The sequence below is a fragment of the Temnothorax americanus genome, unplaced genomic scaffold, assembly GCF_048541705.1.
Source record: "Temnothorax americanus isolate GAGA-0224 unplaced genomic scaffold, ASM4854170v1 Scaffold9, whole genome shotgun sequence".
Taxonomy (NCBI): Eukaryota; Metazoa; Arthropoda; class Insecta; order Hymenoptera; family Formicidae; genus Temnothorax; species Temnothorax americanus.
In genome coordinates, this window is record NW_027509812.1 from 3,998,528 (window position 1) to 4,013,590 (window position 15,063).

The 15,063-nt window shown below is 42.7% G+C and overlaps 3 protein-coding genes across 12 annotated transcripts; 1 reads left to right on the top strand and 2 right to left on the bottom strand.

Annotated features, from left to right (window-relative positions):
- Window positions 1–8: 8 nt before the first annotated feature.
- On the bottom strand, window positions 9–6,956 carry LOC143908228 (pyrroline-5-carboxylate reductase 1, mitochondrial). 10 transcript variants are annotated; one of them, XM_077425711.1, is made up of 8 exons: window positions 6,904–6,956; window positions 4,095–4,279; window positions 2,830–2,967; window positions 2,598–2,668; window positions 1,533–1,709; window positions 1,216–1,428; window positions 830–995; window positions 9–751 (listed from the first exon to the last, which is right to left on the bottom strand). In XM_077425711.1, the coding sequence occupies exons 1-8, from the start codon at window positions 6,939–6,941 to the stop codon at window positions 630–632; spliced, it is 1,110 nt and encodes a 369-aa protein (XP_077281837.1). In that variant the 5' UTR covers window positions 6,942–6,956; the 3' UTR covers window positions 9–629. The 10 variants fall into 10 exon arrangements, with proteins under 10 accessions (XP_077281837.1, XP_077281836.1, XP_077281838.1 ...); XM_077425710.1 differs by having other exon boundaries at window positions 6,889–6,956; XM_077425712.1 differs by lacking the exon at window positions 6,904–6,956 and adding an exon at window positions 6,616–6,832.
- A 910-nt stretch (window positions 6,957–7,866) lies between these two features.
- Window positions 7,867–11,989, top strand: LOC143908226 (transmembrane protein 135). The gene is made up of 9 exons (XM_077425707.1): window positions 7,867–8,505; window positions 9,531–9,661; window positions 9,838–9,964; window positions 10,037–10,191; window positions 10,280–10,532; window positions 10,624–10,791; window positions 10,907–11,047; window positions 11,140–11,306; window positions 11,401–11,989. The coding sequence occupies exons 1-9, from the start codon at window positions 8,359–8,361 to the stop codon at window positions 11,513–11,515; spliced, it is 1,404 nt and encodes a 467-aa protein (XP_077281833.1). The 5' UTR covers window positions 7,867–8,358; the 3' UTR covers window positions 11,516–11,989.
- Window positions 11,990–12,077: 88 nt separating this feature from the next.
- LOC143908220 (uncharacterized) lies at window positions 12,078–15,061 on the bottom strand. The gene is made up of 6 exons (XM_077425692.1): window positions 14,527–15,061; window positions 14,356–14,448; window positions 13,946–14,279; window positions 13,664–13,851; window positions 12,547–13,532; window positions 12,078–12,458 (listed from the first exon to the last, which is right to left on the bottom strand). The coding sequence occupies exons 1-6, from the start codon at window positions 14,583–14,585 to the stop codon at window positions 12,175–12,177; spliced, it is 1,944 nt and encodes a 647-aa protein (XP_077281818.1). The 5' UTR covers window positions 14,586–15,061; the 3' UTR covers window positions 12,078–12,174.
- Between the last annotated feature and the right edge of the window lie 2 nt (window positions 15,062–15,063).

Consider the following 15,063-nt stretch of genomic DNA (forward strand, 5'->3'; position numbering starts at 1 on the left):
TTTCTCGATAACTTTTAAACGTCAGTTTTATTTAGGTATATTCATTACGTATGTTATAATTATTTATAAAAGTACGATCCAGTTTTTACTTCGTAGATATGGCTCAAATTATTTGTAATCGTATAAAACAGCGTAAGCTGATCGTAAGTACAAACGCGTTTAAATTTGTCGTCGTTATTTTAATACCAGATCTATATCGTCAATTTCTACGTGTCCCATGAAAAATAGATTAATTATTTCCAAATAATTAAAAAACAATCTGCTTAAAATAATTATTTACAAAAGTTTCTATCGATATTATACCATACTTTTAGAGAGACCTGCAGCGGTAAAACTGAAACTACGGTTTAATAATTAACAACGATATTCGTTGAAATTTAAAATTATCGCAAAGTCGTTACATCACGTCGATCGTGTTAATCATAACGGAGCAAGTCGCTACGGTAATGCGATGACGTTCTTTAAATAATTGGAACAAGAATATTTCTATGATCGTCCTAAAACGTAGTTAAGATTTGTCTCCAGATATAATTATCCCGCCTTATTTAACTCTATGGATGGATATCGTCTCCACGTTTACGTATCGTCCTTAAAAATTGATGTAAATATAACGACAATAATCGTTACCGCTAATTTTTCTCCGTCCGCGAGCTGACTTCTTTACATCGAAGCGTCGCCGCCTCTACAGCACTGATTATCGCCGATCTTAAGCCATGTTTCTCTAATTGATGAATACCAGTTATGGTGGAGCCTGCGAGAAAGTTAAAAGAAAGATGTACATTGGCTGAAGAAAAATAAGGATTTTACTTTATTACGCGTAAATTCTGACCTGCCGGCGAAGACACGTCGTCTTTAAGCTGTCCTGGATGAAGCTTTGTCTCCAGCACCATGGTACCAGCACCTAGGACGGTTTGCGCCGCGAGTTTATACGCGATGGGCCTGGTAAGTCCCATTTTGACTCCACCATCGGCCATCGCTTCGATCACCATATATATCTAAAAAAATTTCCATTTTCCGTTAACAATACTAGTCATTTATTTTAAAATATGAAAAGAGGCTTGGAAATTTCAAAATAAAAGAAAGGTCGGTAATACGAATCACAATTGCGCGACGTGTAAATTGAGATAAATTACTTTTTTGTTTTATATATAAAAACTTTATTACAGATCGTGCGCGCGTTCACGATGAACTAGTGGAATTGGAACGTTTACTAACGTAGGCAGGACCGGAACCGGCCAAGGCGGTTACCGGATCGATGAAATTTTCCGGGACTTCTTCACAGATGCCTACGGCGGAAAATAGCTTCTCCGTGATCTCGGCATCCTTGTCACTCGCGTATTTTCCGCGCGCAAACACCGTAGCGCCGCAACCGACTAACGCAGGTGTATTTGGCATTACTCTTATCACGGGTGTTTCTTCCGGCAATGCCTGAAAATATTTGTTCTCTCGTATGACGACGCATCGTTCTTCTTTTTCTTTACGAACAGCTTACGCGCGATGGGCAACAACGAATTCCGACAGAGATGCGTTACCTTTTCTAACGACGCCAGAGAGACGCCCATGGCGATGGAAATGAGTAACTTCTTGTCGTCGCGTATCCCGAACTCTGGCAAAACTTTCGGTACAACTTGCGGCTTTACCGAAAGGATTAGCACGTCGCCGTGATCGATGACAGGTACATTCGTAAAAACAGTATTTGATTTCATTTCCTAAAAACGTTGAATCAATTAGATATATACATGTTTTTGATACACCACAACGACATATTTGACTGCGCGATATCCATACCGTCCGAAAATTGAAACGTTATTTATCAAAATTTAATTAAACATTATTTTTTCGTATAATTATCTACTATTTTTACCTCGACATGTATCTCGAGACATAAATGACATCTTTATTTATCGAAATATGAGCTTCTACTATCCGTGTCTACGCGATCCTTCATATCTAGTACATATCCGGTATGTTTAACATCGTCGAAATAAATACGGACAGAACTTACACAATTAGACGCAATTCTAAAACTCACGCATACGATAACACAAATACGAAATGTTTGAAAATGTCACACGATCAATAGATGCGTCCATCGACAAGCGTGCGACAGATGCGCGATCCGCAATCTCGGTGTTATAAACTATATCTTATCGCGATGATTTATTAAACAAATGTCGAAACGAAGAACCCATTCTATTAAGAATCTTGGTCAGTTAAAAACAATACACACACACACACATACACACAACTATAGTTCATCACATCAATATTTAACGTAATAACTTTCAATATTTTTATCAAGTTAATCTCCCAGCTCCAAAGCTTCACAAAATATTGTGAAACGTATATATTATGAGAGAAACGTGAATACCTTTTCTCTTTATTAAATGTTTTTCATATCAGAGAGAGAGAGAGATATCACAAAGAATTTACGTCACGGCGATTATTATCGCCGATTCGTCACAACGAGAAATCACGGCACTTATCACCGGCGGCATTCTTATCGAGCAATACGTCACGAACAAAAGAAGCGCCTTTCGGTCTATCGCGTCGAGATTTTCCTTCCTTACGCGTGACATCGTACTTAATTATCTCACCTTAAAAGTCTCAATGCTCCCAGTGTCGGTCGGAAGGCAACTGGCCAGCATCATTTCGCCTTTGCTCAAACCTGTAGAATGAGAAAAGTCTCGTGAAAAAAAGAAAATAAGAGAAGCAGATTTAAACTTTCGTCGATGAACGTAATATATAAATGACAGCCCGTGTACACTAATGTTAAACGCAAGATTATATATCATTTAAATAGATATTACGTAAAGAAAAGCTATTTACCCGCCCGTATGAGACCTTTGGCGAGCGCCTGAGCCATTTTTCCACCGCCGAGGAAACCGATTTTCAGCATGTTGGTATCGATGTTCAGCGGTATCCTTGACTTCTTCACCTCACCGTCCGCGAGAAGCTGATCGCTCACTGTGGAATACGGACAAATAAAAAGATCATTGGCTTCGTTCTTTCAACGCGTATTCGATAGCGGAACAAAAGGGAACGCGCGGATTATCTCAACAATACGCAAAAGTTATTTATTCGAACGTTGTTTACTCCGACGTGCGAACGAACAGATCGCGTCACTCTGCTTCTCCGCGTTTCGACGCAGCGGTCTAGTTGCAACGTACCGTATTTGTTGCTCTAGAACGCCGATACGAACGCGATAAGACGGCAACCGAAGCTTATAGTTTTTGCGTCACCGAGGTCGGTCTCTCGTTTAAACGCGATATACAGTCACATCTCGCGCTCTCGCATCTCTTTCCATTTCTATCGCACATCGCGCATCATTCTACGTCGCCCTCCGCGGCGAAGACGGTCCGTATTTTTACGTAATCTCACGGAAGATAACGGCACGTTTGCGCGGCTTTTACGTCTAACTCGGAAAACGCGCGATCGACCGCGTCGTCGACATCCAAACTCGTTCCGACATTTGGATCGATTTGCGGTTAACTTATACAAACGTACATTTTCCGTCCGCTATAGCGCGGTACGAAGGAAACGTTAAAATCAGCCTCTCCATACCTCGTAAATATTTACAAGCTTTTTCACAATAGTTTCAACCGACGGATATTATTGTCTTTTACTCTTCCGACACAATGAAATTAAAATAAGCCACAGCGATTCTCTAAGATCGCGAGACATAAGTTAACGCGTATATATTTCGTTACATTTTTCATTTTGACCGTACAACGTACACTTAATATTTTTGTCATAATTCATTGTAATTTGAATTACCATTTTTTATGTGTTTTACGTAGACCCTGTATTTCGAAAATTTCCGTTAGCTTAATTTAATTCCGAAACTTTTAATCTCGGATCACGTACGCTCGTATAAACGTTATATCTTTAATCGATAACAGATTCGATACACGATTTTTAAAACGATAAATAACTTGCTTTTTTTCCCAAGAAAATTAACAAGACGGTAATCGGTTAGTTTCACGCGCATCGTCCAATAACGTAAAACAGCTTTGAAAAGCTAAGAATATATCGAACGGTCGAAGCACGTGTTCGTCGCGAACAAAATGACATTTGCAACAGGCATTACTCACCATACTTGCGCACGTTTAGATTCCACGGAGCACAGCGATTTAATTTTGCGAGACCCATCGTTCTCGGACCAACGGACATCTTCGTGGTTGCTTCGCGATATGGGCGCGTGAAAAGATTTCCAGGAATCTCCGTTTTTTTATTCGATCGTTTTCTTTTTCGGTAAAACTTTCGGTACGTACAGGATCTGGGGAAGGAAAAACGAAGTACGTTTACATCAATAATATCGTTAGTCGACACAATAACGAAACGTTTACCGCGACGCTGATAAAATATGAATATCGCGCGTCACAATTTGTATCTCGGGTATCTCGACATCGATATAATAAATAAATAAATAAAATTCTACGTTTCTCGCGATCGATTAGAAATCTATAATTCGGTCTCGCGTCACGTCGCATTTGTACGTCGATCGCATTATTAACAGCCAAGGAAACACGCGCGCGGATCAATCGATCGACAAAGACGACAACTCGTCGGGAATTAAAAACTTACGAGCTTTCATTTCTCGCGCGTTCGACGCGCGGCCCGACGACGTCAAAGCGGCAGATGGAATACGCCGCTGACAAGGATCGAACGACACGATCAACCATTGTTATTCATTCGATCGTAATCCGCAGCGTACGACGATATTCTCTGTTCTTTCGTCGCTATTCGCGTTCGCTTTGAGCCGTCTTTATATATATGTTTGAGACACAACAGGCTTATCTTACGGAAAACTACCCGTTATCTATACATCCAATCGGAACCCAAATTAACAGCGACTCCTCCCCACCGTGCCGCTCGACGTCGCGGTCCACCCGAGAAAGAAAAGCAAGCGCGCAATCTATAATCGAGATTCGAAGGAAAGCTTGTTAGTAGATCCGAGAATGTACATTCTTCTAATATATATCTATATAATCTTCTCATTTTTCGCAACGATATTCCAGCACTCGTACAGGTCGTAAATCATTCGCAGCCCGATTTACGTACAAAGTGAACGAGCTCGGGACGTTGAAATATAACGATATACATTTATAATCGTTCTACTTTGATTTAAATAAATACTTTAAATCAAATATAACGTAATATTTAGCGTGGGAGCGAAAGAGTTGGTTCGGAGCCACGCAGTTTACAGCCGCTATAAATTTAAATCCGTTATCGATCGCTTTATTATTTCTAACGTTTACAATTCATATTAATCGTTTCCATTCGATACCGCTCGATGTTCGCCGAAAGTAAAATTCACTGTTCACTGAGAATCACACACGCGAGGTTAACGTTAACCTCAACGTATGTACGTACATTACTCTTTAAACGCACGTTGAAAATTTTATGATTAATTCTTTAATCTTCTGGGTTTTTTTATTTTTTATTTTTTTTCAAGTTATATACGGATTTAAATATCAAATCCAGTCGTTCAAAAGTAAGATGCGAAGTATTCGATAATTTAATTATAAATGGCCTACTTCTGTTTACACCGTCGCGCCGATCTTATCTTCGTTTTGCTTCAGATTTGCGTTATCGACATTTTTAGCGAACGCGTTGCGCGCGGGACGCGCAGATGGCGCCACTGGTATCTTCCGAGTAGCATTTTAAAGATGCCGTAGGGCAATTATCTTTATCTAAACGCGATACGTACGTACATACATACCTAACGATCGTCGCACTTTCAAATCATATCACAGATCTATCTATACGATACGACCACGTTGTCACTTTAACCCGATGCTTTAACGCGCGCGATAAAAGATATTACGCCAAATTTATCGCGTATATGTACGTATCGGAAAGTTAACGAAGCTAGGGGGCTTTATTACGTCGTCTTTTTCAAGTCTGATTAAATTCCAAGTCGTTTTAAGCCGTACACGCTCTCTCGTCAGAGTTGGGGAATCGCGTAAATAATAGCCCGAAAAGAAACGCGCGTCGTTTCTCGCGTGCCCTAACGCGTACGCGAACGTCTTCCGTTAGACTCGGTTCTATTCCCGTAACTGTTTCTCAATCTAGATAACTACGATAACTGCGAGATGACCGGGATCCGAGATCTTGGGAAGTTGAAACGCCGGGCCGCGCCGCGTTGCACCGTTTCAAAGCTCGTCTCGACCTCGACGAAATACGCGAGAGACATATACTCGTTTCTGCTCGCAACTCGCAACTCGCAAGGCGAGCGGAGGAACGTGCGAGAAATCGCGTTGAAGAACACTCGTATCGTTCTTTCGCCGTTTTTTTCCTTCCTCGTTGCAAAAGCCAGTAGAGCCTGCAACGCCGGCATTCGCGTCGCTGTAGCCTTTTTATTATCGACGAGATTTTTGTAGCTCCGCACTCCGCTTCCGAATAGTCTGGATCGTCCAGATCGTCAGAGGATTCCATCGCGCGTTGTCAGGAACGACCGAGGGTCCGCGCTTGTGTTTTTCGTAACTCGGTGCGCGGTGCGCGATAAAAACGGATAACGGATAATAGATAATTTATTTACGAATACGTTATCGATATATTCAATAAATTATACGTGCATTCCGCGAAACACTTCGCGGCTATATATCTTACTCGCTTGTCATTTCATCAAGAGACACGGTAGTGTCTCGCGCCAAGTACACGCGGAGCGAGACCGACCGTGGTGACTCTTTTACGCGACGCGACGGGTTGCGAGTACCCGAGATGTTGAGTTGGAATTACGGCGAAGCGCACTTGAGATATAATCTACGCGTCATAATTTAAAATACAGAATAACGTGAAATTTAACGTGACGCGTGACGTATATTCGATGCTGGCTTTGACCGTATTGTGAAAAGGCAAAAAGAAAAACGAGCGTATATATACTTGTCGCGCACACACCGTCGCAAATTTATATCGCACAACTTATCCGATGACATATTTCTCTCGACACGTTCGACGCGCGTAACGAAAAGTCGATAAAAAGAACCTACGTCTTATCTCTCTCTCTCTCTCTCTCTCTCTCTCTCTCTCTCTCTCTCTCTCTCTCTCTCTCTCTCTCTCTCTCTCTCTCTCTCTCTCGTAAGTCGCAAGACAACATATAGATATAGATAAGGGAGCGCAATCTCGCCAAGAAATTTGAAAAAAGAAACGTTTCAACTGTGCGATATACGTAATATGTATATAATATACGTGCGTGCATATATTATCGTTTATCGTTTTTATCGTCTTGTTCGATTGCGGCGACGTATACTATCTAGCGCGGCTCATCTGGGCGCCGCGCCGCGCCGCGCGTCAAGCATACACTCGCCACGTATACGTATATATGAATATATATAGGTACACGTGCATGTGTACCGGCATGTACTTTGGCCGGGACGAGAATCATCTCTGTGTCATACGCATTTTACGTAACGCGATGTTTCACCATCCGCTTGATAAATTATTAATTTTTCACGGAATAAATTTTAATACGTAGCGCTTTTCCGCACGTAATCTATCGAATCCTTCGAGCCTCAACTTAAATTATCAACGTGTTAAATGCTGAGTGGCCGCGTTGCACCTAGGCATTTATAGAGAGAGAGAGAGAGGAGAAGTTATAAGCCAGGGAATCTCGGAGAGAGGAAGATAGATATCGTACGCGGAGCGAAAAGGAACGAGGAGAGGCGGGGAAAGACGGATTCGACGGATTCGTGCCGCGTGCCATGCGCGAGGCGCGAGCCGACCAGCTGTCGGCCGACGGCGACGTGACGCACACATACGCGCTCTCGAGCCTCGATGACCATCGATGACCAAGCGCGTACGTGGTACGCGTAGCGTACAGCGCGAGCGCTCGTTCCCGCTGTGCCCGCTGCCCGCTCCGTTACCCGTTACCGAGCGTCAGTCGTCGACGGTCGCTCGGTGAGTCGACGCGAAAGTGGGCGGTCGTCGGTCGATCTCGCGTGACCTCGCGCCCCTCGTGGCGCATTTCGTCCACCGTTAAATCTATCGAGATTGAGACTCGGCGCGCTCGTAAAAGGCGTAAAACCACCCTTTCCCTCTCCCCGCTTCCCTTCTACAGCGTCGGTGATACGTAACCTTTGGATCGGATCCGAACGACCGCGGCACGCGGCACCGCGCGTCGATACGGGGACGCGAAGATGCCGCCCGCGCCGCTTCGCTGATCTTTCCCGAGCCGATCAGCTGGAGTCAACGGGACGCGACGGACGCGGAGAAGGAAAGAGACCTTATATCTCTCTCTCTCTCTCTCAAATGCGCCGCACTTAGTCGCGGGTCGCGGCGCCGAACGATAATATCGCGACCATCGTGACATCGCGTCGTCGTTGCTCCGGTCGCGTGCTGTCACGCGCGGTGAAAATGCCCGCGCGACTCAGCAAGTTTTCGACTGACGCGTCTTGCGCGGCGTACGTTCACCCATGGACGGACTCCTGCGTCAGCGCGACCGCCGGTCTCGGTCTGCACTCCCTGCAGGAATCCCTCAGGATATACACGACCGTTTACGTCGTACGTCAACGTGCGTCTCGACGCACTTGTATTTCTCTCTCTCTCTCTCTCTCTCTCTCTCTCTCTCTCTCTCTCTCTTTTTTCTGTTTTCCCGCCCGACACGTCGGGATATCCAGGCTCGCCGTGGGGGTTGTTGGTTGTTGGCGCGAGTGTCCGAGCCGGGGATGCGCGCGCGGGGGTGCGTTCCCCAGCCCCCGCGCGTTTCGTCGTCGATCGGTCGAGCCCTTTTCGGGGACCGCGCGTCCGCCCTTTCGAGACGGAGGCATCGATGGCTCGATGGCATTGACGCCGTTGGCCGGTGCGTTCGCACTCCCCGTGGAATCGCGGGTTCGTCCGGTGCGAACGCACCGCGACGAGCCCCGATACGCTCGCGGCTGAGTGTGGATGCACCTACGCGCGTGCCCTATACGCGCAGTGGCGCGGCGCGGCGCGGCGCGATCGCTCGACCTTTCGCGTTTCGAGCTTCGACTTTCGACGAGTATAAACGATTCGAGTCGATGATTCTTTGATTTAAATCGCTTCGAACTCACGATTACGGAGCGAGTAATGCGATTATATGGAATAATTAACCTCGTCGACCTCGTCTTTGCATCGACGAGGCGTAAACTCATGTCCGTTTTGTCCGTTTCCTCGGGTCACGAATATCGTTGACTTTTTCGTTTACGGAATCGAGAATCTGTACGAAGGCCTTGAGAACGTCGTCGCGTATCTCTTTCGACTACTTTTTTTTATATACTCGCTTCTTTTCATTCTTTGTGTAACCGTTCGAAGAAAAAGTGTCGAAAATAATTAATAACGAAATAACCGTAGCTTTATGAGGAGACATCTGACTGTTACGAGTAAACAAACGTTTTTTTAAAAAATGCGCGTTAAATATACTCGAAATAAAATTAGCGTGCGCGTTCGAGAAGAACGCGCAAATTATGTCGATGTAATGTTTCGCGAAAGAAAGATGTTAAATTAAAATGTTAATTTTAGTTAAATATTCATAAAATTTTTGGAAACTGATTTTCTCGTCATTCCAGATTGCATTTTTAACGAGAAGAAAAGTACCGTCGAAAGAGGACATCGAGAAAACTATATTGGGTATTCTTCAGTCCACGGCGTTTCTTTCGTGGAGTGGTTTCTCTTATTCGTTGTTTATTTGTTTGTTGAGGTAAGAAATAATCGATATGCTTGCTCGATAAAGCTAGAATTTCTAGGAAAACTTACGCGATACAAAATTGTAAGCGCTTCGCGCGTACCTCTTTCGAAGAAATACGCAAAGGATTTATCGGAAGAAAACATTAAATATATGAGCACCGAAAGACGTACGTGATATTTGTGTTTCAGGCGAATGCTCGGACGTTTCTATATCCCGACCGTATCTTTCCTTCCGTCCTTTTTATCTAGCCTAACTGCCATTGTGATAGAAAGAGAGTCCAGACGTACGTTGTTGTGTCTCTACGTGTCGAACATTGTAAGTAGACGTTGCAACGGTAAAGAATAAAAAGGATTATTGATATACGTCGTCATTATCGTCTTCTTCCAGGCGACGGAAACGTTGTTCAAAATGGGTGTGTGGCGAGGATATTTCTCGCCTATTCCGAAAGGAGAGGTCTATATCTTTGCTGCGAGCGTAGCCGTGTTACTGTATTTCTTCCGTTCAAAGACGAATAAGCGCGATCAGATATATAAAATATTAAGGTATAATATCCGACGTTGTGTACTCGATGTATGTATCTCTGTATCGTGTGTTTATAATGTGTGAATTAAAAAAAAAAAAAAAAAATAGGATGATTGTTGGACGGTATGAAGAAACTGAATATCTTACGAAGAAAAACCTACGTCCTGAAACATCTTCGAGAAATACCGCGACTGGCGGCGCACGGAGTGGCACGAGTATACGTAGGAGTTCTGCGAGGCATAAATTTAATGTTCTATGGAAGTCTTTTGAGGCATACAAATACATCGTTGACGGCTTAAAGGCACGAAGTAAGGATGCTTCGTGTCCACACCCCTATAGCTGCGCACATTACGTTTTAGCGGTGAGAGAACGGCAAATATAGAAATATTCATACTCTATATTTCGATGTATAATATATAAAACTACTTCTCTTTTTTTTCTTTTATTTAAAGGATAGTGCGAGGCTCTTCAGTTATGGTGTTTGCGGGCAAATAGCGCTTAAACTAATCTTACAATTTAAAAGATTGCTTCGGAAGCCGAGCGTATTGAAAACCACCGTCTTTCAAAGAGAAAATGTATATCTGGGTGCGTTTCTTGGAGGATTTGCCGGCCTTTATAGGGTAACGTATCTTGCTCTGCGTACTTAACGCAAATTATAAACGTGGTATCAAATAATATTGTAATATCTTTCGTACGTGTTTTTGGTTACCGTTATTTCTCTTTTTTCTCATCTAGTTAGTGTCGTGCGCGTTGAGAAGAACCTTCCACAAAGATTCGCACATTTACGCTATTCCTGCTGGACTTATCGCGAGCGTAACGTTTATGGCATATCCCAATACTACCGTAGCCTTATATTTTATGTGGAAGACGCTACAGGTACGTTATGTATTTCTATCGATGCACATTCCATTGGTATATTCGTGATATATAGTAAATTACGACGTAACATTACCGACTCTCTGTTTCAGTTGCTGTGGAACGATGCGGTGGAAAATGAGAAAGTACCTGAAATAAAGTGGTTCGTCATCTTATTATATTGCTGTAGCACGGCACTTCTCTTCCACGTAGCTATACTGGAACCGCAAAACTTGAGATCGTCCTATTGGAGATTCCTTTACAATATGTCCGGTGGAAGGTGAGCGTTGTGCGAAGCGCGTAATAAGATTGTTTATTTTATCCCAGATCAACTCTGATCTACTATTCTCACTTCGTATACGTATTAATTCCAGAATAGCAGCGATGTCTCGGCTACCCTTGAATGTGTTCGGTTTAGAAACCAGCAAAAATTTGCAGCAAGTGCTCGGAAAAACGAAAACCACCGATCAACTTAGCTTTTCTTTCTGAAATGTCGAATATAAGTAATGTCAAAAGTGACGACGTACCTTAACGTTTATTTTTTTTTTTTCCATTTCCTTCGAAAGCGTACGTTTTCAAAACCAAAGACATCATGTGCGTTATATGCGTTCGTGCAACGCGTACAAGCTAAATTTTATGCGATAAACAAATGAAACTACAAAATTTATGTCTTAGCGTAGCGATCTGAACATCGACATTTCTATTCTTTTTTCTTCAACCTAAATCGAAGCGATGGTGCTCGGATATGTCGTGATATACTGAGAGAACTTAATACTTTTATAAATACATATAGATATAACTTAAGTAATTTAATATATTTGATTGTTATATGGTGTGATACGTATATGTCGGGAAAAGAGATTAATCATATTATTTAAGTGGATATAGTTGTCAATGTCTACAATTTTTTGCGAATACGTTCAAACGCATAGCGAAATAAACTTTTATACTTTCTCTCTGTGACGTATGTGTACTACAGATTATTTTCTCTATGTTTAATATAAACTTTATATTTATCGCTGAGATATATAAACGTGTTTCAAGTAGACAGTTTTGTTATAAATTTTATTATAAATATACATAACGCTCGTTTATTGGCGTAAGCGATAGACGACGATGTCCTATTGGACGATACGTTCACATCTACGTTACGTCTGGTTTTTAGCGATCTCTAGTGCTCTGTTCATTATAACATCCACGACACCCGTGTCACGTTTCTTCTCTATTCTCCTTTTTTTTCGCAATACTTCGTCCCACTTAATACGACTTTGCATTTTCAAGTTCTTAGGATTTATAATACCAGCGACTATTTGAGAATCCAGAACCGAAACGGAGTGTCTCGATGGATTTAGTTCGAGTGGTTCCATACTTTTCAACGAGTCTACCTGCCACGGCAGCAATCCAATGGGACATTCGATCCATTGGTACGTGTCTGAAAATCATATTTAAAAAAACATATTATTGATCCTTCAACGTATTACGTATAAGCCTTGGAAAAACTCGTTCGTGTAAGTGTATACCATGTGCCGATTTCCAATGTGAATTACGGATTATTTGGTCCGCCAACAAAGGAGCAGTCTTCTTTTTAGTTGCGCGTTTTATTTTATCTATCTGCACCTCATTTGGATTAAGATCTTGGACACTAAATATCTTGTCAACATCCGTGTTGCTGTCCTCGCCGTCGTACTTTTGGAACGTATAAATTTCAAGTAAATTTAACAAATGCCTTTTTGTTCGCGCACCTATTTTCGATGTAAGCAACTTTAAAATTGGTTCTATCAATCTTGCAGAGACGTCGTTGACATTTAGTAAAAGTCTGGATAAAAATTTTATATCGAGAAGAAAGTGCGGGATGGTACTCGATATGTCTAACCACAAGACGTTCCGTAAATATGGATGTTTAGAGTGTACGCGTTCTTTGAGACGTTGACTCAAAGTCTTCGCGTCTAATTTTCCATCTGCCTTCCGTACGTCATATTCCACGGTACGAGAAATATCTTGGACGATGTCCAGCTGAACAAAACTATAGAAGGTGGAACTTATCCATAAGGCGGCGAGATTTCTTCTTTCTTTATTTTCACGTTCTTGATCTACGATATTGAGCAACTTGAACAGCAGCGTCTCCAACATCTCTTTTTCGTGCAACAAGAAAATGATATCTTTCCAGAATCGAAGTATCGCGGGCGGCAGTATCCTTCTTTTCAAATTAGTATTCTTTTTTTCTTCGCGTTGAAAAATTCTCACGATATCGAAATTTGGTAGGAAAGCTTCATTTTTGCACAACGCGTTACAAATTGCGTCGCTCTTCTCCCGCATCGTACCTGACGATTCGTTTAGATCCACGGATACCTTAGATAAAAGTAGCGCTTGTGCAGTTCGCAAATTATATTCTTTATCAATCTTTATAGTTCTTTTGCAAACGGATATATATTCGTTCTCGTCATTGTTTGAAGTTTTATTTCTATACCGAGTCAGCATGTATGTGCGTAAATCTTGCAATATTTCCCTGCGAGGAATAATATTGACAAATTAATTTATATATAACCAGATCTTATATAAATTTCACATTAAGGACATATAACAGACTAGGAAAAAATGCCGACGGAACGCGTTATCCGACGTGCGATAAAAAATTACCGTAATTGTATCTCTGGTAAATCCGACACTACGTTGTAACCAGCGTTGACATATAAACCAACGGCTGTCCAAAGTTCGATCACATCCGTAAAGTCCTGTGCTTCGGATTCTTCTTCCTCCTCTGACGCGTCAGTTTTTGTCGCGTAACATTTTTCCATCGTGCGTGCCTCAGGTGCCCAATACTCGTCCTTTGTTCAAAAGATAATATTTCACAAGAATTCATACCAACGCCTAACACAGATTACAGATTACAGATTACAGTTGCGACAGAGATAGACATACGTGCAGCCAATGCAGCAATATATTAATTGCTATCCTCAACACTCCAATGGAGGGCAATTCGTATCCGTGGGCAGTCTCGTGTCTCAACTTGACTATCCACTCTGGGATTTTCAGTTGGCTGGCGATCTTAAACATGGACGTCTGTTTTGTATGGCCTATATTGGAAAAGTGGTTTAAGAATCTCATTATCGTGGTCGAGTACATCAAGCTGAGGTCGTTCTCGCGGTACATCGGCAGCTCGCCACTGTCGATCTTGGACGTCCACTCGCGATCGCGGAGGCACACTTGTAAAATTGACAGAGTGCAGTCCACGCCCACCGGTAGCTTCGGCATCCTGCGAATAACAATGATCTCTGTGAAATCTATCTCGGTACCTCCAATCTTCGCGCGAGTAACGCTGTGAGCATCACCTGGCTTTCCACGCTAAAAGCGCCTCGTAGGCCTTTGCTTGCTCGACCGGATCGTTGGAATAAATCTGCCTGTACACGTCGTGCCATTCTGCCCTTGGGTTCGACAAATCGATTATTCGTCATTGTTCACCTCTCCCGTCGATAAATCTCATCTCGTCAATAGATACTTACGGAGATAACCAAGGCACTTGCTTTATACCGTCGTGCTTCCCGTTCCCGGACAGAACCATACTCGCTGCCGTTTACGACGACGTGCCGCGCTACCGGCCCGGACCGACCACCGACCCCCGACCCCCGACCCACGTGCTTCTCACACGTGTCTAACCTCTAACCTAACCGGAATGATTTTATTATTTATTTTACGGTGACGATGGTAATTTAAGTTCCAGTCGTGCGAGAGTCGAAAAAAGAATTGATATTTCATAAATTACAATAATTAGAATGGTCGAGACAATTGATAAATATGTATCGTTCGACGACGATGACTAGATACACAAGAAAACAAGCAACCGCGAGTTCGCCAGAGTTCGCCAGACGGAAGACGTCCACAGATGATATAATAAAAAAGACGTCGATTGCCTGCAGCCCACTCAGCCTGCAGGCAGGCTTCGTATAATTGTTCTTTGTACTTTGTAGTTCAGTATAGTGTAGTTGAACCTTTTGTACGTTTGTCTTTTCTCTTTCTCTTTCTCCCGCCAGCCGCCACTC